At 60.9% G+C, this 27,912-nt stretch overlaps 1 protein-coding gene across 4 annotated transcripts in view; it reads right to left on the bottom strand.

Annotated features, from left to right (window-relative positions):
- Positions 1-497: 497 nt before the first annotated feature.
- UVSSA (UV stimulated scaffold protein A) overlaps positions 498-27,912 on the bottom strand; it is a 29,129-nt gene continuing 1,714 nt past the window's right edge. For 2 of the 4 annotated variants that reach the window (XM_032395563.1, XM_032395560.1), the window contains exons 2-14: positions 26,644-26,743; positions 25,342-25,672; positions 24,569-24,689; positions 23,344-23,700; positions 22,348-22,460; positions 21,991-22,119; positions 13,915-14,032; positions 7,819-7,957; positions 7,215-7,340; positions 6,375-6,558; positions 5,904-6,015; positions 3,260-3,434; positions 498-1,798 (exon numbers count right to left, since the gene is read on the bottom strand). In XM_032395563.1, coding sequence (XP_032251454.1) covers positions 1,705-1,798; positions 3,260-3,434; positions 5,904-6,015; positions 6,375-6,558; positions 7,215-7,340; positions 7,819-7,957; positions 13,915-14,032; positions 21,991-22,119; positions 22,348-22,460; positions 23,344-23,700; positions 24,569-24,689; positions 25,342-25,672; positions 26,644-26,741 — 2,097 coding nt within the window. In that variant the 5' untranslated portion in view covers positions 26,742-26,743 and the 3' untranslated portion in view covers positions 498-1,704. Of the gene's footprint in view, positions 1,799-3,259; positions 3,435-5,903; positions 6,016-6,374; positions 6,559-7,214; positions 7,341-7,818; positions 7,958-13,914; positions 14,033-21,990; positions 22,120-22,347; positions 22,461-23,343; positions 23,701-24,568; positions 24,690-25,341; positions 25,673-26,643; positions 26,876-27,454; positions 27,512-27,912 lie in introns of those variants that run through there. The other 2 variants (XM_032395559.1, XM_032395558.1) reach the window with 2 other exon arrangements.

Here is a 27,912-nt window from a genome sequence, read left to right as displayed (position 1 = left end):
TTTTAAGGTTTTGTTTATTTATTTGAGAGAGAGAAAGAGAGAGAGTGCACAAGCAGGGGGAGCAGCAGAGGGAGAGGGAGAAGCAGGCTTCCCGCTGAGCAGGGAGCCTGATGCGGGGCTCCATCCCAGGACCCTGAGATCATGACCTGAGCCGAAGGCAGATATTTAACCAACTGAGCCACCCAGATGCCCCTAGAATATATAAAGAATTCTTACAACTCAAACAATGCAATTGAAAATGGGCAAAAGATCTGAATAGATATTTCTCCAAAAAAATACACAAATGACCAATAAACACATGAAAAGATAGTATCAGTAGTCATTAGGAAAATACAAATTAAAATGCAAATCAAGATACCACCCCAGGGGCAGCTGGGTGGCTCAGTCGTTAAGCGTCTGTCTTCGGCTCAGGTCATGGTCCCAGGGTCCTGGGATCGAGCCCCGCATCGGGCTCCCTGCTCTGCGGGAAGGCTGCTTCTCCCTCTGCCTCTGCCCCTCCCCTCTCTCGTGTTCTCCCTCTCAAATAAATAACATCTTAAAAAAAATAGAAGATACCATTTCATACCAAGATGGCTAAGATGAAACACAGATAACGTGTTGGCAAAAACACAGAGAAACTGGAACCCTCACGCGCTGTGGTGGGAAGTAAGTCAAATGGTGCAGCTGCTGGGGAACAGTCTGGCGGCTCATCAACAAGTTAAACAGAGCTGCCAAGTGAGCTAGCGATTCCACTTCTAGGCGTAAACCTACAAGAAATGAAAATCCATGTCCACACAAGACTTGCACACACGTTCACAGAACCATCACTCATCACAGCCAGTGTGAGAACCACCCAGATGCCCGTGATAAACAGATAAACAGCGTGCTGTGCCCACACTGTGGTGTCATCAGTGGGCAGTAAAAGGGCACAGGGCTCTGACGCATTCCACAACATGGAAGAACCCAGGAGACACTGTGCTAAGTGGACGAACCAGACGCGAAAGGCCACGTGTTGCTAGGATGCCGTCCATTCAGAAAGGGCCAGGGGCTGGAGGAAGGAGTAGGGGAGTGACCGCTAACAGGGACAGGCTTTCTTCTGGGGTGATGGAAAGTTCTGGAAACAGGTGGTCCAGGTTGTACAACGTACCTCATGCCACACTAAGTGGTACACTTTGAAAGGGTGAATTCTAGGGTGTGGAAGTATAAAGCTATTTTTGAAAAACACAAAAGTAGAGAGGTAGTTGTTGACATTCTAATGCAGAACCATCACCAAAACACTCTGTGAGCTGGAAATGCAAGGTGCGACGCTGAACGGTTCACTTCCCAGCTTGTCTTAAAAACAGTGTTTACATAAAAGCATGAGGGTTCCTAGAGTCCCCCCCGAGTCCCTCCTACTGCCCAGGGAAAAGGCTGGGAAGTGGGGCTTGGGGTGACATGGGGACAGGCTTTGCCAGATGCCCCACTGAGCCATGCTGCCCATGTCACCTCCAGGCTCTCGGGCGGGCCAGACCCATAACCCGGATGGCTGTGGCTCCCCAGGGCAGGGGGAGTCCATACCTCTGGGGCACTGTGACTAGAATACACACTCTTTCCTCACACAAAACACACATAACAACAGTGGCTGTGGTTACAGCCCAGTCCTGAGTCTGCGCTCCGATCCTGGTGCCCTGGCCGAGGGAGAAGAGCAGACGACCAGAGGGGACCACACACACCCAGTCTCGCCCTCTAAGTCAGTGCATAGTTAAACTGGTTTGCAAACTTCTCGTGCTTCTTCTGGTCCATCTGATTCATGGCTGTGACCACCCTCTGCACAGCGGCTCTGTGGGGAAAGCAAAGCAAGACACGATCAGGGAAGTCCGGCCAGGTCTCTGGGCTCCGACCGTGGTCTGGCTGGGATCAGGTCCTGGTCCCTGGCGGCTGCCACACGCAGACCACTGACTCCCTGCAGATGGGCGACACAGCTCAGAAATAAAGGCAACTGTGACACTAACCCTGTGGGTTCCCTGAGCCCTGAAGGCAGCTCCCAGGATCCCTAATCTCGCCAGCGCCAGGCTGCACCCAGAATGAAGGCAGAGCCTGCCCAGCAGGCTGGTGGGGAGCAGCTTCAGGGCAGATGCAACAAGGCAGCGTCAGATGCAGACCCTGCCCAGCTTGCCCAGGCACGTGCATAGCGCCCAGGACAGAGCCACGGGGCAGCACTGCAGTCCGGCAGCAAAAACACACAGACGGGCTATCAACTGCGTCTCGCTGCCTGGCCTGGGTGCTGTGCCGCCGAGGGCCTGGACTCAGCAGGACTCCGAGGCCGCCAAGCAGGGATGCCCCGCTGCCCCCAAGTGCCCGTGTGACCGCTGGGTGCAACCCCGGGGCTCAGTCACCTGTGCCCCTCCAACAGGACAAGCTCATGGGGGCTCCGTGCGGGCACTGAGGAAGCCGCCCTCCTGTGCAACCCCACTCAGGCCAAGCACATGGTGACGCTGGCCAGGAGAACAGGAAAAGCCTCCTTCACCTGCCACACGGAGCTGAACACCTTCCAGGTGTCTGCTTGAGAAGCCTGGCCCACGAGGACGGCCTGATGGCACCCACAACCTGAGCATAAATCCAACCAGGGAGGCATGGCCTCACGGGGCTTCCTACACAAGCACCCCAAATGCCTTTGTCTGGCCAGCCCCAGTGGCAGGCAGGCAGTGAGAGTGCTGGCTGGCGGCCTTCCTGCCCTGGCCCTGCCGAATTCCCAACTGCCAGGCATGTCCACTTGGCTGTGGAGATCCCCCGTCCCTTACCCACCTCCCTGGCAGCACCGGCCATGCTCTGCTGGAGCGGAGACCTGTGTGGTGCCTCCCACCCCACCAGCCTTGGAAGGTACTCCCCTGCCGGCCGTTACCAGGTGGACACCGCTGGGCACTGACCACGAGAGCCCTTCCGGGTCAGCTGGGCAAGGGAGGGCCATGGAGCTGGCTCCGTACCAGCAGCCCCCACGGAGGCCTCACCCCACCCCCAGGAAGTGAGGATGTGCTGGCGGGTCAGTGAAGCCCCTCCGCTAGAGAAGCTCATCCATCCCTTCGGGGTGACCAGCTCCAGGCTCTGCTCCTGAACGGCCCACCCATGGCCCTGCTGGCTAGGAGCACCCGTCCTACCCGGGGGGCCTGGTGGTCACAGGGAGAAATGTGTAGCAGAGGAGCTAGGGGCCCAGGCCTTGACAGTGTCTGGGAGCTCAGTCAGCCCGCCTCCTGCACCCCCAAATCCAGGGGGTGGGGGCAGGCGTGCCGCCGGGAGCTCTTACTTAGCAAACACCTTCTTGGCGATGCGTGCACGGGCAGTGTCGGCCTGCCGCTTCAGATCGGTGAGGCCAGGGTGCTTCCTCCGCTTGCCCTTGCCTCTCCCGCTGGACCTAGACGAGCCAAGGTCCACTCCCGTGGCAGCCTCCACATCTCTCATAAACTCGGGGTCCTGCCAACCTGCAAAAAGACCCCGAGATTTCAAGACACTTCTGTCACCAACCAGAGAGCCTCTCACTCGAGCCCTGACCCCTCCTTGCCTCAAGGGTCGGCTCAGCTTGCCCACTGCCGGCCAGCGACAAAGGGGGCAGATGGCAAGGCAGAGCTCCCCACCCCTGTCCCGGGACAGGACCCAGAGGCCTCATCTGGTGCATCCACTGACCCCCCGGGCAGGAAGGCAGCTGAGACGGGTGCCCGCGGCAGGCTACTTCCCTGCCTCCAGCTAGACTGGGCCCCAGCAGGCCCCCAATTACGGTGGCCAGACCCATCTGCTGACTGGTGTTTGTGTGCACCAGGGGCGGCCAGGGCCAAGGGGTCAGGACAGGTCGAGCTTTTTTACTGGTCCAAAGAGGACTTGGCAACAGGCTTCAGCAACGAGGGGGTCAGTTCACCTGGACAGCTCTGCTCTTCGTGCCACGTGTGGTCTGCCACGGCCCAGACCAGGCAAGGCGGCAGGAGACGGCGCGCCAGGTCCCACAGAGCCCGGCCTCGCCAGCGCACTCATCTGCTGGGGCTCAGGGAAGCTTCCACTGTCTAACGCCCAAGGTGCCCAAGGCCCTGCTACTGCCCTGGCTGCTCCTTCCCATCCTGGCCCCAGGGGGGGGTGCTCGGCCTCTGAAAGGTGGGGGTGGGCTCTGTGAGCCAGGGCGCCGTCCAGCCTGGCTGCCTTCAGAAGGCCATCCCGGTCAGGGGTGTGACAGCACAGCCCCCCTCATGTGCCCAGACCTATGGACACCAAGCCTGGCTCACAAAAGGGTGCCAGGCGCCCCACACTCCGATGGTGCCCCCCACGCCCACGGGAAACCCACGGAATGTGCGCCCCAGACAGACAGATGGCTAGGCCTCCCCAAGTTGATTTTTTGAGGTGAAGGAGTACAGGGCTGCACAATTCAGATCCAGGAACGATTAATCTGAGATTAAGGAAAACTGTCTAAACAGTTTATCTCCTGTAATAAGAAGGCGCCACAGTTTAGGAGCCCAGTGAATGGAGCAATTGTTTAAACACCACGGAAAAATACTGGCGCCCGGTAGAGATGGAATGAGCATCTCAGTAAAATGAAGGAGCAATTTAAAAGCCTTTGAAGAAAATCAATAGATGCCGGGGCCGCGCGGCCTTCCTGTGCGCTGGCGGGCCCTGGAGCTCGGCGTGCATTGTCACCAAGGTTAGCGCCAGGGAAAAGAAAATTGCCCCGCATGCGAGGGAGGCGGGGATCAATAGTGTAGTTAGTAAAGAGATGCTATTTCACATCTGACTGGCCAGCGCCGGCCTGCGGCCACAGCCCGGTACCTGTTGTTAACAAGTCACCGAGGGCTGGAGAACCAGATACTCTTCAGGGCTGACACAAAAAATACGCACTTAATTTGCTCCTGAGTGTGAGCCACCAGGGAAGGCCTCGCCCCGCGGATTAGCAGGTCAGGGGCCCCTCCTTGCCGCCGTCCATGGCCCAGGGGGCTCAGACACAGTGTCAGCCTGAAATCTCACATCTGTCAAAGGGAAAAACCCCACTAATGACGACAAACACGGCCTGGCTGGGGCCCTCACGTGCAGGCCAGTGCTGCCCCCACGCACACGTCCGCCTCCCCTTCATCGGGGCTCTGGGTCGGCGATGTGGCTTTCTTGGGACAGCGAGAGCCCCAGGCAGCCAGGACCTCCAGACCCCAGCCCAGGCTTGACAAACCACAGAGACACTGAGACAGGTCAGGGATCTGGTGGGTGCCCCCCCCCCGTTCTGAGCGTGCCCACATGCTGCCCAGACAGTGACGGCCCCTTCTGGGGGACACCACGTGGCCCTGCTGTTCAGGGATCCTTGGGAGTCACGTGGTGGCCAGCACGTGGCACGTGCCCAGCACGAGGCGCCGACACGTACTGTGTTGAGACAAGCTGCCCAAGTTGTCCTGCAAACAGTGCTTACGTGGCTCAAGGCCTGAAGCTAGCCTGTGAGCTAGAACCCTGGACCAGCCTCTGGAGACCTGGCTCCCGAGCCTTGGGGCTCAGGGCCTGCCTGGCACCTCCTCGCGTCCGCCCGGACACGCACACAGCCCACGCACACGTGCCCGGAACCTGCTGGGCTGCAGAGCGGAGGATGTGGGCCAGGCCACGGGGCAAGTGTCCACCTGGTGCGAACGTGCTGCTCTCCTCTCTGGAGAACGGGCTTCAGCCAATAACTTTTCTTACCTCCATTCCCCCGTTTCCTTAAAAACGTGACTCAGAACCCAGAACCCGAACCACCAAACAACATGCTGGTGGTTTATGGCCATGAGTCCGTGTCCCCCAGTGGCAGCGACACAAACGCGTGGCCCAACTAGAAGCCCGTGTCCCCTGCGGTACCGCTGTGAGTTACGACCATGCTGGAGGCGGCAGGAGGCTGCCAGGGTCCCGGGCCGTCCCCCCACACAGTGTCCACCGTTTGCTCCAGCCCCCAGACCTACCTGCACGCCCCGCCTGTCTCTGCAGCTGCTGCCTCTGTTCCCAGGCCCTATCCTCCGGGTGGAGGGGCCGGCCCGCCTCATCTCTGGGGATGATCTTCCCATGGAAAGGGCACTGTGACAAAGAGGAGAGCCGTTCTGGCAGCAGGGAGGCTGGGGCCTCCATCGGCCTGGCCAAAGCCACCTCCCTTCACACTGGCCGCCCGGCACTCAGCCCATCTCGGGCTCAGGAGGTGCTGTGGAGAGCAGGGACGCGGGAACCAGTGCAGAGCCCCCCAGGTCCCAGATGTCAGACTCCCGACGCCGGCACGAGGCCTGCCAGCCACGGACAAGCCCTCCCTGGGAAGGGGGGCCCAGCTGAAGGCCACGGCGGGCTTTGCGCCGGCCGGCTGGAGCCCAGCACTCCATCTGGCCGTCCTGTCCTGGCCCAGCGGAGCCCTGCGGCAACCATCCCGGCCCTGGTCGCCACCTCACCTTTAGCCGGTCCTGGCGCTCGCAGAGCCGGCCGTCGGGCCTCGGGGCGCGGCACCGGTGCCGCACGGGCTCGAACTTCCCCGCAAAGGTGATGCAGCGGTTCCACAGCATCTCTGGGACGGTGGCGCTGTCCACTTCCGCGTCCACCTCTCTGGGCTTCCAGAAGCGGTGCTCAGAGTCACACCTGCAACAGCCGCCCCAGGGATGCTGCCGATAGTGTGGCTCCAGGCCAGGCAGCCCGAGGAGAGCAGGTCACAGAGACTCCTGGACCCCACCGCAGGTGCCACAAGCCAAACCTCGAGTCGTCCCCTGTCCACAGCCTCCATGGCTGCCCACAGCCTCCATGGCTGCCCACAGCCTGGCGGGACAGGCAGCGCTAGGGGGCGGGGGCTCGCCTGGGGGATGCACCTGTGCCCCGTTCTCGTCTGCGGCCCCATAGAGAGCGTCGGCAAGCACTGCGAGGGGACAGCTCCCCAGAAAGTCCTTGCAGACCCCAGGCAGTCCTTGCAGACCCCAGGCCTGGCCTGTGTGGAGGTCTGAGTCAGCACCGGAGGGGCGAGGACTGATCAGGAAGGGCCTCAGCCCAGGCAGCCATCCTTCACACCTCACGATGCCAGACTGTGTAGGAAGATGGTGCAGGACGTCTCCCCAGGGAGCCACAGGAAGGTTCAGAAAAAGTCCAGGCCCCCCCCGCACCCCTCCCGGCCACAGTTCTATGGTCCCAGTAGAGCCTGCGTGTGGTGATCACCCCCGCAGGGACCGTAAGGCAGAGCCAGGCCCTGGGCCCGGTGGTGTGCTCACCGGCAGGGGAAAGGCGGGACCAGACACACCCACACTCACTTGAGGATCTTCCCAACCATCGGCTGCTCCTGGCCCCAGTAGCACAGGTCCACCCCAAAGGGCACGACAGGCGCCCGGGCCCACTCTGCTGCCAGCTTCCCAGCCTCGTCCGGTCCCACAGGTGCCCTGGCAAGGCCACAAACAGGACACCCTGACTGTGCATGCAAGAGCCGGCCACAGCCACCTGCCTCCCCCCTCGTCGTCCTCCCTCCCCGAGCACAGACACAGAGCCCCTGGGTCAACACACTGGAGCAGTGACCTCTGCCACCTTGGGCCCGGGCTCCAGGGCAGCCTCTGGGACCCATGAGAAGCCCAGCACCAAGCCCCAGCGGTCTCCAGGGAGCTGTGCAGGGAGCTGGTCTCGGATCTCTGGTCTTCATCCTGGGCCTGGGGGTGCCCTGACATCCGCCCCCGTGCCCTGGCTGACATGCCAGCTCTCTGAGGGCCCCCCATCCTGTGCAAGCCCTGCCCTAGGCACAGATAGTGGCAGGTGCTCTCCCGGCCCGGGGCGCACCCAGGGCTGCCCCCGCACAGCCAGAGGGGTCTCGGCAGCTTAAGGAGGCAGGTCAACGCCCTGGGCAGAGGCAGGGCATCTGGAAGTCACCTGGGGCTTGGGGGAGGGGGCAAGCGTCCACGCAGCTGATGCAGCTGGGCAGCAGCAGAGGTGGGGTCACGTGCCTCCTCATCCCTCCTCGCCATCTTCCTCGCCTGCAAGCCCAGTGCAGCTGGGTCTTTCTCCAGCCCTGGAACAGAGATGTGCTGTTGTTCCCAGCCACCGTTCCCACGAGCCCAGACCAACCCGCGGGGGCACCGTGCTCCATCCCATGGGGACAGCACAGCAGTGATGCACACACTAGCCCACTGCCAGGCTCCACGCGGCACCTGCCCAGCCGCCAGCCAGACGAGCCCACCACGCTGGCGTCTCCCAACACCACAGACGAGGCCACCAGGCCGCTGACCTCTGCAGGCCAGCGTCCATCCCCAAGTCCTCAGAACAGGGTGAAAGCAGATTCCTCAACACTATCAGGGCCCTCCCTGACCCCTGCTGGCCCCTCTGTGGGGCGCACAGCCCCCCTGCCCCGTGCAAGCCAGGGTCCCAGGGCCGCACAGGGTGTGGATGATGTCACCATAGGCACGGCACCCCATGGGAATCGCCCCCTCCCCACACTCGCTGTGGGGGCCAAGGGCCTGCACTGAGCACTCTCCCCGCTGAGGGCCTGCAGGCTGAGGGCGCTCACACCTTGAGAACTGTGACCTGCCAGGAAGGAAGGAAACAGGCTGAGCGGCGTGTCCCAGACAGAGGACGAGACGTCAAGCAGGTCAAGCGTGCTGCACGCTCCCCAAGGGAGGGGCCCGGAGCTTGGGAAGAGGAGGGGAGAGTGGAGACCCCCCCCCCACAGAACGCGGTGACGACTCGCCAGGCAGGCGGAGGTGCACGTGAGTGGCGGGCACCCCGGGCAGCAGGCGGGGGATGAAGCCAGGGGCAGCTTTCACAGCTCAGGTGGGGAGAACAGACGCACGGCACACGTGTCAGCATCCTCGTTACTGGACCCCAGAAGCGCAGAAAATATAACTGGAGTTTGGAAACAGCTGAAGAAATAAGACACCCAATTTTCCTGGAATTTGGGAAAGACCAAAAGGGCCTGCTGAGTGCCAAGAAAAAGACGGAGAAAACATGGCTAGTACAGTTACGAGGAAATTTAAGGACATTGAAAATGAAGAGAAAGATCCAAAAAGCTTCCAAAGAAAAAAGGCAGATGAAAGACCTTGAAAGACAAGCATCCTACCGATACCAGCATTTTTAACAGTGACGGTGAAGGTGAAGTCTCCGGAGGTCGTCCTGAGAAGATTGAAGGAAAAGACGTTCACGCTTAGAACTTTCTATCTAGCTCACTAGCATCTCGCGGTGCCCGTGATGGACGGCCTCGCGCACACGAGACCCCTTCTGGAGCCGCCGGAAGGCCTGCTCTGAAAACACTCCCCGAGAAAGTAATCGATCTGTCAGGAAGGAAAGCGAGTTTGGGGCAAGGCATGCGAGTGTAAGTGCGAAGCGACGGCCGTGCCTCCCGCTGCACACCCGGCACCAGAGCTGAGCCCGCGCCGGGGCGAGCACGGCGCGGGGCTGAGGAGGGCCGTGGGGGCGGGGTGGCGCAGACATCCTTACGCTGTGACCGGAACCATGCACAGGAAACGTGGGGATGAAGCTTTCAAAAATGGGGGATAACCCTCAGAAAAATCAATAATCTTACAATTGTATTAATATTTAATGAATGTTTTAAAAACAAACAGAAGAAGCATTAACCTACCGAACAAAAGGTGGGAAAAAGAAAAAAACAAGTGGGTGGGCAGTGAAGTGCCCGGGACATTGAACAACTAGAAACAATTCATTAAATGGATTAAAATCAGCTAAAAGGCAGATTAGTCCTAAAACTTTTAGCAACTTGTGGTCCACACAAGACCCACTTAAAGCAAACAGTCAACAGAACGATGAAGCTGAAGACGGCCATGTGGACTTACCCTGCAAGTGGGACAGAGAAAGCGGGGACAGCAGTGTCGCCAGGACGACCGGGGTTCAAGCTCAGAACGGACATACGAGGAGAGACGCGGCGCACGTGGTAAGCAGCTCAAGGGCTTGCCGTGGCCGGCTCTGCAGACCCTCACTGAACAGATCAAAAAGGTCAAATCCACAGCCGCAAGGGACAGTATCCGCGAAGCCTTCCAGAACACACACACACCTGACGGGACCACCAGGCAGGAGGACCGAGGGACCTCAGCGTCCCCAGACCACGGTCCCTGGGTCACGGAGCAGTCAGATGGAGCCGAGCAAAGGGCAGTGGAGACCCAGATGTCGAAACTGACACACACACCCTTCCTGAGCACGCAGACTCGCGGGGTGGAGGGTCCTGCTGAACGCAGCTCCACCCAGCACTCTCCAACACTGAAGCATGAATACTGATTTAGAGAGAGAATCGGGAAGGACGTGGCAGCACCGAGGACTGGACACCAGGGAAGGCTTCCCGGCCATTCGGGACTCGAGGAAGAGCCTCGCTGGGCCGGTGCCGCTGGGAGGGGCCGCGTCTGCTTCGGGCGTGGGCTCTCTGCAGCCAGGGGCAGCCTGACTCGACCTGGACACGGCCAGCCCAGTCCTTCGTGGGCGTCAGCGGATGGGCCGCTTTCGGCGCACGGTTTTCCCGGCCCGTGGCTGCACGCAGCTGGTTTCGCGTGGGCTCCAGAAGCCCACAGGCCCTTCGCAGGAAACACCTGCCGGCGCCTACTCCAGACGCCCGGCAAGCCTGCCCGCTGCCTTTTCTCAGGTTCCCGCGGCTGAGAGTGGAGGACGGAGCCGCTCGGGCGTGACGGGTCCCCCAGTGTGGGGACGACAGACCAGGCTCCATCGTCACCATGACACCCTAGCCCCAGCTCTCAAAACCCCCCAACACCCCTACCCTGGATGCTGACAAGAGCCTGTCGCGGTCAGTCAGCCCCACGGGTGTGCGCGCGCACCACACGCACGCGGCTGGTGCGGGGGGCGGCGGCGGGGAGGCTGATAAGTAGGCATTGTGGCATTTAGATGGATACAATCACAGCCTAAGGATCAATATGAGAATTCCTAGGAGTTACAAGAATGAAATATATTTTTCATTGATTTGTTGTTTTAAACCATTAAAAAGATGGGTAAGCGTGTAAAGCAGAGTAAATACTCAGGGCGCTAAAAAAACACTACCATTTTCACATTGTTGTAGAAAATCAATCTCGCTGACATACACTTTCAAAGTAAAACCCCAAAAAGCAGACGGCATGCCTCAGGCCCGGGAGCGAGCGTTCCCCGGCAGAGCTGGAAGCCAGCCGCGCCCAGCCATCAGAGGGGCGTGGGCCTCCCCGTTCGGGAGCCTGGCTCAAATTTACTCCCACATTTGCTTTTCGAAAGAATCCTACAAATACCCAAATCCCCTTTTTTGTTTAAATTGACCAAGTGGCACCCATTTGCCTGGAGCACTAAGGCAGACAGGGTGGGAGCGATGAAATCGATAGCGGGAAATGGAGAGGCTGCGGCTTCCGCGCGGAGTTAGGCCGCCGAGCTTGACATTATTGATTTTACCTAGTTCAGCTGGCCTTGTAATTAAAATGTAAATTTGAGAAAGAGATTATGTCCTGACAGAAATGGTAGGATTAAGGGGAAGATAAAAGCCCCTCGGTGAAAATTCAGAGAAAGAAATGAGAAAGAAAAGCACCAGCTTCCGCAGCTGTGTGGATTTAGACGAATCTACTGCAGGTTCACCTGCATTTAACTGAAAAAACAGCGGCGGAATATAAACTACGTTATGAACTGACTCGCCGGCCACATTTCCAGGGCCCTGGGGCCACCGGGGCTCACAGTGGGATTTAGGCTGGTGGCTGTCTCGGGCACGCAGTCGACCCCCGGGACCCTCCGCAGCCCACCTGTCTGCAAACACAGATCCACGTCGGCCACCAGCATGACCTTCCAGGGCACAGACAGGATGCTGAGAGCCTTGCAGAGAAACGGGGTGAGCCGGTGGCAGCGAGACCAACAGGGTCTCTGCCTCCCTCCCCGGGCTCCCGAGGCACCCTCCAGGGGCCAGGCCAGGGGCACCAGGGACTCGGGCCCTGCCGGCCTCAGGAGTACAGGGCACAGAGGAGGACGCCTCCCGCCTGCCAGACAAACACCGCAGAGCTCAGTGGAGGCGGCATGCGCACCACCAGGCTTGCAGATGTCGGGATCAGGAGTGTCTCCGTGGGGAAGCCGCTCTGCTCCGGCGGGGCTGGGCCCCAGCTGGCAACACCTGGAGGCGGGTCACCCACTGTGGCGCCACGCCCGGGCTGAGTCCACGCGCGTCCTGTGAGCACGGCGGGCCCACACAGCCTGTCGCCCAGTCCCCTCTGCCACTCCTGCTTAGCACCTTGCCAGTGGGAGTGGCGGCAGCCCCACCGTCCCTGCTGAGGGCCACGGCCTGCGTGGCAGAGTGGACGAGGCGCAGACGAAGCGCCCCGCGGACCGCAGCTGTGCTCACCGCTGTCATCAGAACTGGCGACCAAGCACGGCCCCAGGCCAGAGACAAGCTCTCCCTCCTGCGGAAAGGGCTCAACGCCCTCCAAGCAGGACGTGCTGAGGGCCAGGGCAAGTGTCCGCAGCTGGAAAGCCTCGGAGAGAGGACTAGCTAGGGTCAGCGTGGGGCTCCCAGGCCCCAGAGGCAGGGCCCGGTGCCTCAAAGCCAGACCTCTGCTGGGCGCGCTGCCGGCCTCAGGAGGCTCTCAGGCACGGGCTGCCCGTCACCAGACTCCTCTGCTGCAGAAACTTGGAGAAGTGACAACACTGAGCGGGCTGTTCCCTGGCAGTCCTGCCCCACTGCCCACTGTCCCAGCCTGGGGCACGGGCAGCCGCGGGTGTGTCCGGGCTTCTGGGCTCCGGCCTGGGCACGGGAGGGCGGTCACTGCTCCCGACAGGTGCCTTAGGCAGCCCCCAGGTACTTCGTGGGTGCAGGTGGGGCCTCTGGCCACAGGGAGCCCCTGCTCTGGGGGGGACAGCAGCATAAACCGGGGATGGCAGGCCATTTCAGGTGCAGAAGAACACGGAAGAACAAAGGGCAAGAGGGTTGCCTATCGGTCAGAGGAAGACCCAAAAGCTAAGAAGTGAAGGCCCGCATGACTGGAGCAGAGGGCGAGGCAGGCACACAGGCCCTGGCGGGCTGGGAGCAGGGGCGGGTCGCCGCTGCTCCCACATCCAGGCTGGTGCCCGGGGAGAGGAACCGGGGCTGCGCAAACAGCAGGCATCAGGTCTGGAAGTGCCACTTTGGCACGATGCCCCTACTGGGCCACAGCGCCACACCTGAGCTCCACTCATCTACACTCTGGTTAACAAACTCCCATTTTGCCTTACAGACTCAGAGAGAAATCGATTGGTCTGTTTTTCCACAAAAGCCACGGGTCTTGTTTTTATTTGCCTCCTCTGTGTGTGCTGGGTAGATCCTGCGGGCCCACACCCCTTCTTGCTAGATGGCCACCGTGCTGGGGTGCAGACACGGGAAAGAAGGAAACCCCAGACAGCAAAGACCAGTCAGAGCTGGAGCTGCACTTCCCAGGAACAGCCCTCCTCCGCCACGAGCTACGGAGGTGTCCTGGGCCAGCAGCGGAGTCCATGACTCCATAGATGGCAAGTGGGGATGCCCCGGCCAACGGGGCCTGGGGACTAAGGAGCCCAGCGAACGGTCACCAGTCTCCTGCCACCTCGGGAGTCACCCACAGCACTGTCCCCGGGGCATAGGAGCTGTGCGCGCTCTCTGCTCTGGGGTGCCCGCCCCACTCCTGGACTCGCTCCCCAGTGCTGAGACTTGTGGTGTCCCCAGCAGGGCTGCCCCTCATGTGGCGCCAGCCTGGCTGTGCCCACTGATTGGGTGCTGGGGCCTGCGCAGCAGGGACAGCGGGAGCCCACTACGGGGAGGCCTTGGGGAGGAGCCCACTGCGGGGAGGCCTTGGGGAGGAGCCCGACCCGAGAGTACCTGGGGAACAGAAGGAGAGTTGTAAGATTTTCAGTGACAGATCTGCAGTGTCAGCAGGCAGGACGCCCACCATGGCTGGCTCCCCTGCTCAGTGGGCCCCAGACCCCAGATGTGAGGTCATGCCCTGAGGGTCAGCATCTTTAGCAGGACCCCACCCAGTGCCCCCCCAGCCCCCCCGCACTCACCATACTCCAGCCGCAGGTGGTCGGGGATGCAGGCCTCATACCCCTCCTTCTCTGGGACCTCGACAAAGTCCCCATCATCCTCGTCCTCATCCTCATCCCTGTCCCCTGGGGCTGCCACCTGTGGAAACACCCCCAGACCTACGTATGAGCACAGCACAGAGGCCCGGAGGTTCCCAGTCCTGCCGCAGCACTGGAGACCGAAGATCATCTCTGGGCCTGGTCCCGCTCCTGAGCTCGCGCCAGATCCGCAGCTCCGCGTCCAAACCACATACAAACCTGCCCCACCACCTGGTGCCCTTTGAAATGCATGGGAGAGGCGCAGGAGTAGGTGTGTTTCCAGAGCCTCAGGAGACCAACTTCACCCCATGAGAGGCAGGGCCGCCCCTCCCTCCAGGCCAAAGCACCGCGTCCACCCTTCTTGGGGGCAGCTCTGGGGATGCTGGTGTGACTACGGCACTTCTGGAACATTCTGTCCTTAAGAATGACTTGTTAAAAAGCCACCGAAAAAACAGTTTCCTTTGGATGAGACCCCTTTCCCCACCCAGGTCAGTGTGGTGAGGGGCCCAGAGCCACCAGAGGGGCTGGGGGGCCACCTCCACCACAGCCTGCCCAGAGGGCCTGAAGAACTGCACGGGGCTGGCTTCCTTTCTATGAGACCCGGACCCTCTGCCCCCACCCCGCTGGCTGGGCAGCACCCGGCCTCTCCACGGAGGTCCACCATGGAACAGGAGTCGGGCTTCTGCAGCTGGCCCCACATTCTCAGTGACCCCCCACAGCCCTAGGACTGGACTTGAGGAGAGCAGCCCCCACAGGATGGGTCCTTCCCAAGAGGGTCACAGCAGGGAGGAACCAGGAGCGCCCGCCCCACTGCCAACCGGCCCTGGAGTACTCGGGAGCCAGCTCAGCCAGACCAGGGCGCAGACCCTGTACCAGTCTCAATCCCACTGAAGGGAACAGCCAGGACGGAGGCCCCTGTCAGATAAATGCCAACTACTGGGGCAAACTCTGGAGAACCTCGTGACACATGCCTTCACTTCCGAAATCTTTCTCCACAGCACACCTCAGGGCCACCGTCGAGGCGGAGGACGGAGAGCCTGGGTGACAATGGGGGCAGGAGGCCCCCCCAGGCTCGGCTGAGTCACAGATGCCGGCAGCCCCCCGCAGCTGCCCGTCGCTGCAGAGCTGGGCCTGGTGGCGGCCACCGCGACCCGGGGCATCAGCAACCACATCTGCCGTTACCTGCGTCCCAGGGACGCCCGCGGGGGAGCCACCGCCTGCCCCCAAGGGGCACAATCAGATGCAAATGCACTTTGTTTGGGTACACCCCACGGCGGTGCATCTGGGAAGCACGGGAGACATTAATCATCGGAAACTGTAATTTTTTGTTATCAGTCTAACACTGATCAAAAGGGAAGCCTGTCTCCACCACTGACCTGTGAAACGTCCCAATTATACTCTTTGGAAATGACAGGGGCACTTAACTCCCGAGCTGGGCAAATGACGGCGATCAATCACGTTTGAATAACAATGAGCCACGGACCTGAAAATTATTTTTGTATAGAATCTACCCAGGAATTTATGAAAGGTGGAAAGCAGCCCAAGGTTTTAGGGCATTACGGTTCTCGGCTAGTGCGTATCAAACACTAAACAGAATTTATGTGTTTTAATTTTCTAAAAGGTAGATGTGGACTGGGTGCTACAATGCAGAACAGAGAGCACCGGATTTTAAATATGGGGGTCATTTTCATAAAATATTATGCTTACCACTCACACCCTTCAATTTCACCAGGGACTTTTACTAAATTTTCATTTCCTAAAAAATATTTAGCTGCTTAGCTAACTATTAGGAATTATACCCTCTTTCTCCCCAACTAAAACTGTTTATTCCTGTAATGAAATACGGAGCCCTGGGCTGCTCTTTGTTCTTAAATTAACACCGCTCGAGGCGGGCCAGGCCGCACCCACCTCCAGGAGGACCCCCTGGGGCAAGAACTGCCCCCTCAGGGTCCCCGCGGCCGGGGCTGGCCTCTGCAGCAACCCACTTGTGTGCGTGAGCCGTGAGCTCTCCCGCCGCGCGTGGCCCCCTGGAACCGCAGCGACACCGGGCCAGAGACGGACTTTGCTGCTAACACCGAATCCGCGAATCCGCGCTCCAAAGCCTCCAAGTTCAACATGGAGTTCCCGGGGCGGTGTCGGCTCTCTGAAACCCCCCAGCACCTGGGGGAGGGCAGTGACACCCACTGTCCAGAGGACGAAGCCCCATGACCAGGCACAGTCACACTGCTGTGACACCCGTGTGACCTGCCCCGGGGCCTCACGCCAAACGCCGGCTCAGAGAACAGGAACACCGCCACCAGCCAGGCCAGGAAGCCCTCTCTAAAAGCCCGGCAAAACAGCACGGCCTGGGGAAACTGAGGCCGGCAGGAAGGAGCCCGGCCGGAGCCAGTCCTGGAGTGGGGCAGGGAGGCGGCCACCTCCCCTCAAGGTCAAAGGTCACAAACTGGCCAGGGGGCAGGGCGCGGGTGTGTGGATGCCTGAGGATCCTGGGAAGGAAGGAAGCTCACGCCCTGAGGAGGCAACCGGTTGAAGGTGGGTGGTCCTCAAAATGGGGTCAACTCATGAACTGTTCTCATTCTGCAGCCCCCCACCCCGCTCCCGCCCCCGCCGCGTCTGGGGTGTGCACCCACCTCCTCCAACAGGTGGAGTCCCTGGGCAGGCAGCCCGGCAGGCGCTCAGAGCCCTGGGGCCCAGCGGACGCCTCCCACAGCGGGTGGCCCTTCGGGAGACGCCCACAGCCGCTGCCGCAGGGAGGCACAGAGGGGGGCCGCGGGCCTTCCGCCGGTTTCATACACATGGAGTCGCACCCACAGTTAAAAGGATTTAGAAAAATGAGCCTCTGGGATCATAATTAAACAAGCAATAAAACGGCTAAAATATACAACACAATCAGCGTACAGCAGTGGGGGTATCGGGGTTACTGATTATTTGAGGAGGAAAAGGAAGAGCGACCTGGCTCTGGGAGCGGGTCGGCCCGCCAAACGCACGCCCAGATGCAGCTGGGACCGTTAAATAAATTTCGTACGATCTAATTAACTCGGTGCGCAATCTCAATTACTTTTCACCCAAGAAATCACTTTTGTTCAGTTTTATGTGTGTCTGTTTCCCTTTTTTAAAAAAAAAAAATGATGTAAGGCCTCGTCAGACAAGTGAGCTCCAAACTGCATTTGTCTTTCAGCGGCTTGATGGCCATGCATTTAAAACCCCATTCTATCTTATAAACTAAAAATTAAACGTGCTCAGCTGTGATGGTCGTCACTGCATCTGCTATTTATATGCTAATGCCCTCCCTGGAAGGCCGTGCAAATTGCCCAGCTACGCCCATACCTCATGTGCATCTCCAGCTGCTGGGGACGCGCCTTCAGAGGGCAGAGGACGGTGGGGCGCGCGGGGCCGACCAGGGCAAGCACGAGGGAACAGGGACCCCGGCCGACACCACCCGGGGCACGCCGAGCCCGCTCGGACGCAGACAAGGCCGCAGAGCACGTGGTCCCCTGCTCAGCGGGAACGGAGCTGGTGCAGACGGGCGTCACCGTGTTCCGGAGTAACTGCGGCCCCCTTTCCTGTCTGATCCAAATCCGCGCAGGATGAGGTGCTCGACAGGCCTCGCCTTGGAAACTGCCTGAGGCGGTGCAAGCAACCAGGCTGTGGGTCAACGGGACACCTGGACCATTTCCAGGCCGAGGCTGGGGCCAAGAGCCCTGCTGCGTCTGGGTGCGTCCGTCCCCGACACAGGTGGTGACCCCGGAACCACAGGCGGGTAACTCGAGTCTGTGCCACGGTGCAGACGGGCACCCTCTCCTCCGCGGTGGCCACCCTGGGGAGCCCAAGTGAGCGGCTGAGCCGCGGGACAGCACATCCCACAGAGCGCACAGCGCCTCCCCAGTTCTCCCCACCCAAGGAAGCGGCATCCACACAAGAACAGGAAAACCCGCTGTGCACGCTCTCCTCCCTCAGCCCAATCTTCACAGGCAAAACGCAGGCGGCCGGCGCCCTCCAAGGCCAAGGCTCACACAACCTGCCCCCAGACTCGGTCTCACCACCTGTGTACTGGGGTAGTGATGTGACCCACCTCACAGGGCCGCCTGTGGAATCAAAGGGACGACGGTGAAGGTGTTCAGGAGCAAGGGGTGCGCAGCAGTGCAGGGGGAGGGCTGGGCGCGGCGGGGCTGCGCTCCGGGGCCCCAGGGCGCAGGGGAGAGGGCCGGCCCTGAGCAGCGGGGGCGCCTGCGTGTGCTGCCAGCCCTGGTGAGAAGGGCGGAAGGCGTGCGGACCCCTCCCCCGGCTCCCAGCCCTGCAGCCTCGTGGCCTTCAGCGTGATGGAGGGAGCCGCGTCTCCGGGAAGGTTGTTTACTGGCCCTGCCGCGCACAAGGTCCCAGCTGCTGGCTGATTTAGTTCCCCTGCCTCCCTGGGGTGCCTGACTCGTTCAACATTTCATTCCGCGGCTTCCTGCTCTGTCCTTTTCACCTACAGGAAGCCGGCACTCACGTGGCTCCCGGCACAGAAGACTTGTGGACACAACGGCAGCAGGAGCGTCCAGGGCCCCTGCCTGAGGCGGGAGGTGCTTCCCCGGCAGAAGGCCCGTCCCGTCAGCTGGGGAGGCTGCACGGAAGGAAAGCCTCCCAGAGCCACGCGGGGCGATGTCTGCTTTGGGAACGCGTGAGGATGTGCCCGCGGTCCAGACCCTGTGGCCACGTCAGACTGGTGTTCGGCAAGGACGGAAACACCCATGCGAGTATTCTACCCGCTTATACAACCCAGCCATTAAAAAAAACTCCTGCTGATAGTTTATATAAACTGATGCCTGAAGTTATTTTTTTCAGACATAGTAGTTGGTAGGAAATTAGTATTTTGTTAATTACACAATACACAATAATTGGTGATCGTGGCCACATAACTAAACCGCAGGCAATTTAAAAGTTCATACAGAATTTTTATCAGTTTCACAAATGTAGCAGGCACAGATTATTACACCTCTCCCACAGCAGAGGGCTGGAAACTAAATCTACCAAATGATGCTCCACATTGATCTATTTGAGATTTATCCCCAGTTGCTTCCAAACAGAACAGAGACACACTCTATAAAACAAACAGTTAAACATATTTAAACGGACTTAAATATTTCTCAAAGACGGAACCTCTATGTCAAAAGGAAAACAATATGTAGAAACCAGCAGCAACACAAAACCAGAAACGGGACACCTTCCAACACCCCCACCCCGAAGGGCTTGTTCCCAGCTGGGCTCCCGACTCCTCCCCAGCGTCCAAGCTGCCAGCCAGGAGCCCCGTGTTTGTGCTCATCTCTGACACATTTGTCAGGTTCTAAAATCCTCAAATCCCACGTTCCCGAATCAGCGTCCCCAGCTCGGCCAGCTGTGCACGCGGTTACCACGCCGACCCCGCCAGGTTGGGAAACGCTAAGGCAAATGATTTAAAGCCCCGTCCGTTTTATCTGAAAATGAGCGGGGAGCAACTCGTTGGTAATTTCTAATTACTGCAGTGGCTCCCGCGGCCGCCCGCCCTGCGCGGGGTCGAGCAGATGTGCAGATACGCGGCGCCCACCTGAATGGGGCGCTGCCACTCAGCCACTCGAGCCCCAATCGCTTCATGTCCAGTGCCGCCGCCCGCCAGCGCAGGTGAGCACCATCTCCAAGGATTTCGGAGCAGTGCCTTTTTTAAATCAGTTGGCGGAGAAGTGTCTGGAAAGCGTCCGTTCGGCTGACAGACAGTGATGCGCCCTTCCTACTGAAGCCGCGCCACCTTCCCACAGGCAGCTGCAGCCTACAGGGCCTCAGTGACCCGCGAGTCTGAGTCTCGGCCGGCCCTGCTGTCCCCGTGCAGGAGGGGCAGGGCCCCTTCACCCACAGCCCTCCTCCAGGCTGGCCTCCCACCCTCGCCAGCGCTCCCCCGAGGCTCCCTGACCGGCCTGCCCCGAGCAGCATGGAGCTGCCCCCACCAGACGCTCCCTAGGATGCCTGGGGACAGTGCCGGGGGCTCCCAAACAGTCCAGGCACAGGCCAGGCTCTGTGTGGGGCTGGGGCTGGAGCTGGCCCCGCAGAGCACCTTGCGTCTCCTGCACTGGGAGGCGCCGGCCTCACTGGGCCGTTAGGAGACCTGCCCTTCCCCTGGGGGCCCTAGAGCCGTGAGGCGAGAAGGTTCTGCTGCCAGCTCTGGGCTCCGAGTCCTGCCCGCCCCAGCAGTGCTGCGGACCCCAGGTCTGGTGGGACAAGGTCATGCTGCCCAACCAGCCCTCACAGCTTCCGGGGCTCTCCCCAAAGCCCCAGCTGCCCTGAGGGTGCCTCTCCCAGTTCCTTCAGACACAGTGCAAGCCCCTGCTAGGCAGGGGGGGGCTGGTCCTCAGGGCGCCATGAATCCCCACACCCCTTCCTGCTCTCAGGCCAGCCGCTGCCCTGATGCCGAGACCCTGGCTCGTCCAACGTTCAGAGATAAATCCCTCCCAACGTGCTGGACGAGCCGACTGGATCACCTCCTTCCTGAGACCAAAGAACAACCTTCCTTTGGTATAAAAAAAAAAAAAAGCACCCTGGTCACAATTCACGCAGCTATCTTCTTGGTGAGCTCACAACCCCCAAGCAAGGCTCTACGAAGAAACTCGCGCCCACAGAGACCCCGCTAGGACATCAGCCGGCAAACGCCAGGCAGCCTGCAGGCCCTGCTCCCAGCCCAGAACTTTCTTCAGACTCCACAGCTTTGCGGGAGAAAGACAAGACCGCCCTCTGCCGGTCCCCAGGGGCCCCACACCCTGCACCCGGAAGACAGCCGGTGGGGCCATCCCTCAGAAACGCACACCAGGGCAGTGGCCCTGCGACAGGTGTCCAGTGGCTCTGGAAGGGTCAAGGTCACTGGGTGCCAAGACCCACGGTGTCAGCCACCGTCCGTCCTAGGTCTGAATGGCTCCGAACCTGCTCTCTTCCTTCCTCCCACCCCAGAGCTCCTGCTGGAAACAGTTACATCCAACCAGAGCAGATGTGCAGACACGCCGCTCAGTGGGCCAGGTCCGGGGTCCCAGCACCCTGGCAGAGAGGTGCACTCCGGAGTCCGCTTCCCTGCTTCCGAGAGGGCGGCGGCTGTGCTGACCCCCGCTGCAGCTCTGAGTGCCCTGCCCTGCTGGCAGGTCCCGGGGACACCTGCAGAGGGACGCGGCTCTCACGTCCATCTCGGACGTTAAGGTCTAGGTCCTGGCACAGGCCACGGGAGGGGGCCCCCGAAGTCACCTAGTGTCCCAGGAGCTGATGGACCTCACCCATGCCCCGTCAGTAAGTGTGGGCCTGTCCCTGCTCCACAACCGTGCCCGGGGACGCCGCACTCAAGGGGACTAGCCTCCCCCTCCCAAACCTGTGCCTGTGAGGTACCACACGACCAGCAGATGCCTGGCCTTGACCAGCCTCCCAAATGGGGCACCAGGCTGCATGTTCACCCCACCTCGCTGCCCGGGAGCTCCTCCGTAGGGCCCTGCTTGGGACCATGGCGTCCACCTCCCCAGGCCAGGGACACGGCCCTCTGCATAAGCCCGAGGACAAGTCCTGATTCTGTGTCTACCGCACACACCCTAACACCGAGTGTCCTTAGCCACGATGCAGGCGGACGGGACGAGACGCTGAAGCCCGGAAGGCCCCCCCCAGCTCACGGGAGGCTCTGCTGCGCACTCAGGAGGCTCAGGGTGCGGCAGCGCGGAGGAGCTGGCCTGGGTCTCAGCTCAGCCCATGGCCTCCTCCTCCAGGGCCCTGGGATCTCCCTCCCAACTAGAACCTTCTGCCTCCTCCCACAGCTCTCCCATGCCCTCCTGCCCTGGACCCTGTCCCCGCCCTCATCCATGGGGAGGCCTGCGCTGTGCTCTCTGGCCCCCCAGGCCAAAGCTTCCATTTCAGGAAAGGAGCTCCCAGCAGGGCAGGAACCAGAATACTTCCAAGCCCCAATGATTCTTGCTGACTCAGAAAACAGCTCCAAGAGGAGGTCTCCTTGCTGTCACCCCTCCCCAGCCTGCTGGCGGCACTCACCTCCCTCCAGCGCCCCTCCTCAGGCTTGATGTCCAGCTCTCCCGATCGCCTCAGGGCCCTTTCCAGTTCCGTCTTCAGGTCGATGGCAGCTTCCAGGTGCCCACCGTGGATCCCTGCGCGGGTGAATAGCTGCCAACAAGGGGGCGCATCATTCAGGCCAGCCAGGGCACCCTCCCCACACCCCCAGCGTCCCCCCCTGCACACCCCGTGGCCCCGACTCTGCCCCGACTCTGCCCCGGCACGCGGGGACCTCCCTGGACCCAGGGGCACACAGCCCTCCCCACACCCCCAGCGTCCCCCCCCGCACACCCCGTGGCCCCGACTCTGCCCCGGCACCCCGGCACGCGGGGACCTCACCTGGACCCAGGAGCACACAGCTGGCAGGAAGGTGTTTTGGATAAGCTTGAGCGCGTCCCGGGCGGAGTGGATGACAGCGTGATTGTCCTCGTCCTCACACACCCTCAGGCTGTCTGTAACAAAGCACACAGGGTCACTGGAGGCACCAGGGCAGGTCACCCAGCACCACGGAGGGACCACCCGCACCGCTGCCCATCCTGCCCCAGCCACGTTCTGCCCAGGACCCCATACCTCGTGCCTGACAAACAGGTGCACTACTTTAAGATTCTGATTTTGGCGCAGACCGTTTTAGCCTGAGCCCGATGCCTCCCTCCACACCAGACCTCGAGACCCCACGCGGCATTCTCACGGACAGACAAACCCCAGCCCATCCACCGAGCCCCGGGAGCCCTGGAGCCCCTTCCCGTTACTGCCCACCCCGCTGCTCAGTCCCACGGCCCTGCCCCCACGTCCCGCCACCCCAGCCTGTCTTCAGCCGGGCACCCCCACCTCCTGCACGTGGCCTGCTCCCCACCCCGCCCAGCCAGACAGCTGTTAGTTCCCTGGGGCTGGTGGGACCCAAGATGCCTGGGGGTGGCAGATCTTCACACAGCTAGGCAGCCTGACTGCCCTTCCCCTGTGAACACCCCAAAGGGCTCCCAACCACACCTGCATCATCTCAAACATGGTGAGAAGCTGCTGTCCAACCACGTTGTCCTCCAAGCCAGAGTGGGGGGCGCCTGATCCCTGACAGTCACCCTCCGATCCCGACGGGCCTGTGCCCAGGCACCGCAGCCTCCCCCAGGGCTCCCCAGTCCCTTGGAGAATCAGGCCTGCCCGTCACAAGGAGGACCTTGGGGTGGAGCCACGGACCCCAAGCCTCAAGTCACCCCTCACCCCAACCTGGGAGACCCCGCCCTGCTCACGGTCCCAAGAAGCCTGGGCTCTCGCCAGCGTCCCCAGGGCCCACGGCTGAGGGAAGAGCGCCCTGGCCAGCCAGCAGGAGCCGGCGCTTACCTGAGGAGAGCTCCACGTCTAGCGTGTACTTGTGGGAGCCCAGTCCGTGGCGCCGCACAAACCCTTCCTCGTCGCTGTCGCTGTCCTCCTCCTCGGCCCCTGTGGCCGTCTGCGGCGGCCCCTCCCCACTGCCGGCTCCCGGATGGCCGGCCCAGGCGGGCAGGGTCTTGCTGCAGCAGGGCTGCTCCTCGTCCCCGTGACTGCCAGCGCCGGCCTGGCAAGGGGCACTCTGCTCAGACACGCTGAAGGCCACTGCGGGCAACGAGGCGCCCAGGCCTGCGGCGAGGTCCAGGGGCAGCAGCAGCCGGAAGCAGCTCTCCACCTCCGTGAGACAGCGCCGAATGTCCTCGGCCATCTCTGCAGACACAGGAACCGCCTGTCGGGGCCCGCCCCCCACCGGCACCACTCCCCCAGGGCAGGGCCCGAGAGCACAGGAGGGCCACGTCCCAGCAGCAGGGGGGCCCAGCGGCAGGCGGGCTGCGTCACACGGGACTGCAGGCCGCCCGAACCTGCGCCTCCTCCTTCCTCCCCCAACAGAGGCCGCTGCCCCGGGCGTGTGGAGGCCTGGTGATCACTGAGAAGCCACCAGCTCAGCAGCACAAGGCCACCCTCGCGATGTCCTTGGAAACAGCCTCAGGTCTGGACTTCTGCTGCGAGTTTCACTGGTGCCCCGGGAACACCAAGTGGGCTGTGCCGCCACGAACAGAGCTTCCGGAGGACAGAGGCCTTGGGGAGCCATCAGGACACACACCACTCCCCAGTCCTCCATTCGGAGCACAGCTCGACCGTTCCACTCCGGCCGGCTACTTCCTGACAGGGATCTCCCTGGGGCCGGCCAACACCCTCCTCAGGGGACAGAGGACTGCTCCCAGCCTCTTCCGGGGCCAGGCACCCCAGAAGTGCCTTCAGCTGGGGCCTGCCCCTCACGGAAAGGGCCAGCTGCTCAGAAGCGTCAGGTTTTGGAGGTGGGGGCGCCGGCGAGAGCAAACAGGGGCCATGAGATGAACAGGCACAACTCCCTGCTTCCCCCAGCCGAGACCTTCACCGAAGCACAGTGCCCACGCGGCTCCGCCAGGGGGCACGGGAGAGCCGTGGCCACCCAGATGTTCCTGGGGACAGGGCTGGGGTCTGCCCCCCGCCCCCTGCAGCGGCAGGGTGGGCGGGCTGCACAAGGCCCTGGGAGGCGCGGCAGGCAGGGCGCCCTCAGGCCTGAGAACTCACTCACCCTCCATCTCCCTGATGGCCTGCTCAGACCTCTCCCTGTAGATTCTATCCAAACGCTTCCGCTTCTCCTCCTCCCGCTTTCTTTCTGCCAGAGTCCGCGCGCTCACGTCCTGAAAATCCACCTGGGAAATTGAAGTGGACGTGAGACCTGACCGCACAGAACACAAAGAAAATGGGTCAAACACAGGCCTAGAGAAGACGTGCCGGCACCAGGACAGAGCCAGACCCTCTGGGTCCCTGGGGTCCAGTTCTTCCGAACACCAGGACACACACTTGACAGCAACGATCGATCCCCCGCAGAAGCACGGCCAGCACATCTTCCAGAAAGCAGCAGCTGCTGCGAGGAGTATGGGGGGAGGCTGCTCGCCCCAGCCAGGGGCCTGGAAACACCCCGGGACGGGACCCCGGATGTGCAGTGCCAGGCAGCATGCTCAGGCTGCGGCGGGGACCGGCCAGCCACCTGGACAAGAGGGCAGGGGCAGCAGCAGCCCGTCCTGGTGGGTCTCATGCACCCAAGGCCACCAGAGCCCACAGCAGACCCAGGAGGGACTCAACTCCTGCACACAGAACAGGGCCGCATCTGAGAAGCTGACCCCTTTTCCTCATTTCGGCTTTCTGTGGAAGTCAGGACCAGAGGCCCAGCTCCCTCCACACATCCTCCTCCCAGAGCTGCTGCCCTGCTCCTGGGAGCCCCCCCCACTGCCCCTGAACACTGGCTGGCTGCTGAGGCCAGACAAGTCTGTCCACCAACGCAGCAGAGTGTGGCCTGCCCACCTGTTTGCTGTGTCTTAAGAAGTGGTAGCCCAAGGCGAGCTTCTTGTAGGCCGCACCGTACTTCTCATTCCACCCTTGGATGGCCCGGGTGGCAGCCTGACGCAGCCTCTGGGCCACCTCCCTGGGAGGCGGCAGGGGCTGCTCGTGGTCGGTGCCCAGTGTGAGCTCCAGAAACTCCTGAAAGTTGGAAACAACCAGCATCCTGAACTGATGGGACCGGGCGAAGAGCTCGTCTATGGCCTGGAATGCGGAGAGGCGGATCTCGGCGTGGTCCTGGCTCAGCTGGGCCATGAGCAGGTGGTAGGCACGGCTGAGCTGCTCCTCTGAAGACCTAGGGACACCAGTTGTCCTCGCTGAGTGCCCGATACTGTGTGCACAGCATGCAAAGCAGCGGGCCCTCTCCCCTTTGTCCAGAGAAGGTCGGACCAACGACTGCCCTCGGGTCCCCGCCTGTTTCTGTACGACCCACAAGCAAGAATGGTTTTTACGTTTTTTAATGGCTAAAACAAACCAAAATAATACTTCATGACATGTGAAAATCATGACAGCCAGCGTCAGTGCCCATCAAGTTTTATTGGGACACAAGCCGGCTGCTCCTTCACATCGTTCCCACTACTGTCCACAGCTGAGCCGTCACCGCAGAAACTTTACGGCCCACAAAGCCTCGAGGAGCCACCATCTGGCCCGTCAGAGAACATCAGAGCAGATTCCATTCCAAGCGGAGAACCCAGCCCCCAGCCCCCAGCCTCCCCTGCAGACGCGGCAACAGGACCGAAGCAAAAGCGAAAGGACCTGCCCTCCGAGGCGCCTGTGCACACCCTGCCCCTCCCGTTGTCCTTCCCAGCTATCTGCCCTGCAAAAGAAGCTGCTACTGCTCTGGGGTGTTCTGGGTCTACACTGAAACCTAATCTGAGCTGAAATTTTTTTTGTCGAAAGCTAAAGACTTTGTTACTTAAAGTCACTTAAGTTTTCCTGTTTTGTAAATACGGGATAAGAACAATCAGCAAATCTCGACTTACGCTCAACAGGTCCCAGCTGACACGGCCTTTAGAAAGTGTTCATGCCACGCACACCCCCCCCGCCAAGGACCACTGCCCCACAAGGTGACCACCTGCCAGAGCTGGGCCCTGCAGGGTCCTGGGGAAACATCCTGGACCGTTCCTTCCCTGCGCAGAGAGGCGACAGTGGGGACAGGCAGGCCAGGGCTAAGACAAATGCAGGTGGTGGAAGGCCTGACCCCAAGGGTGTGGGGGACCTGCTGAGCCAGCCAACTGGTGTGAAATGCTGAACCTTAAGACATACTTGCAAATTTTCTTCAGTTCCTTCATTTTCTCAGGATTCAGTTGGGGTTCCCCCGAAGTTGTGAGCTCTTCTACCAACTTGGACAGTTTCTGATCCATATCTAGAGACATGCGCAGCAGAGATGCGATATGAGCACCTAGCCTTCACGATTTGTTACACGTTTCCTGAGCTGTGTCCTGGGCATTCAGGGGGCTGCAAGGCGGGCCCCTCCAGCCCTTGCCTCTGATGTGACCTGGATACGGAAATAGAACAATTCAGGTGATATTCTGGACACAGCATTTTTGGTGGTAAGTTAGGAAATTAGGAAAAGCGTAACAACAAAATAGTAACTCTGGAGCTCTACAACCCCACACGTGGGAGATACCTCAACAACACAAGAAGGAATACAACTGCCTAAATAAAATTTAAATGAGCTTTTCCCAAACGTGACTGTGGCACTTTCTCCTTCACAACACGGTTCATTCACAATCCACGAGGCAGCTTCTGCAGACCGCAGAGCGAGTGACTACACTCTTGTAACTCGCACCCAAAGACCCAAAGGCGGATCAACCCACAACTCCAGTGCGGAGCCGAGCACGCAGCAGACGTGCAGTAAGGAAAAGGAAGGCTGATGCCGAAGGCCCAGGAAGTCCGTCGTTGAGCATGAACTGAGCCTGGGTGCTGGGCTGGCTGCAGGGCTGTTTTATTTGGCAGAAGGAGGGGCCAGGCCCAGCAGGTGTACACGGCCTCTCCAGGAGGTGCTTTCCCAGCAGTAAAGTTTGTCACTGACACCAACTCAATACACACTTGGCAGGGGCAGGGAGCTGCTCACCTGAGCACCCTCCCAGCATCCCCCACTGACCGGGTGGACTTTGCCAGAGTTCCTAAGCCCAGGGCACCATGGCCACACCAGACAGAAGAGGGGTGTCCCAGGGAAGAGGGAGCGTCCAGGAGGGGGGAGGGGACGGAGTCCTAGGGAGGAGGAGGAGGAGGGGGAGAAGGGGACAGTGTGATGGAAAGAAGGGGAGGAGAAGGAGAATGGATAGGTGTCCTGGTGGGGGGAGGAGGAGAAAAGATGGTGTGGGGAGGAGGAGGAGGGACGGTGTCCCAGGGAGGAGGAGGAGGGGGAGAAGGGGGAGGGACAGAGTCCTGGGGGGGAGGAGGAGGAGAAGGAAGAGCAGGAGGAGGAGAGACAGTGTGGGGAGGGGGGAAGGAGGAGGAGGAGGGACGTGTCCGGGGAGGAGAAGGAGGGGGAGGAGGGGAAGGGACAGGGTCCTGGGACAGGAGGAG

Source organism: Phoca vitulina, unplaced genomic scaffold, assembly GCF_004348235.1.
Source record: "Phoca vitulina isolate PV1807 unplaced genomic scaffold, GSC_HSeal_1.0 scaffold85, whole genome shotgun sequence".
Taxonomy (NCBI): domain Eukaryota; kingdom Metazoa; phylum Chordata; class Mammalia; order Carnivora; family Phocidae; genus Phoca; species Phoca vitulina.
The sequence above is the reverse complement of the archived record's forward strand: the minus strand, read 5'-3'. Positions and strand labels throughout refer to the sequence as shown.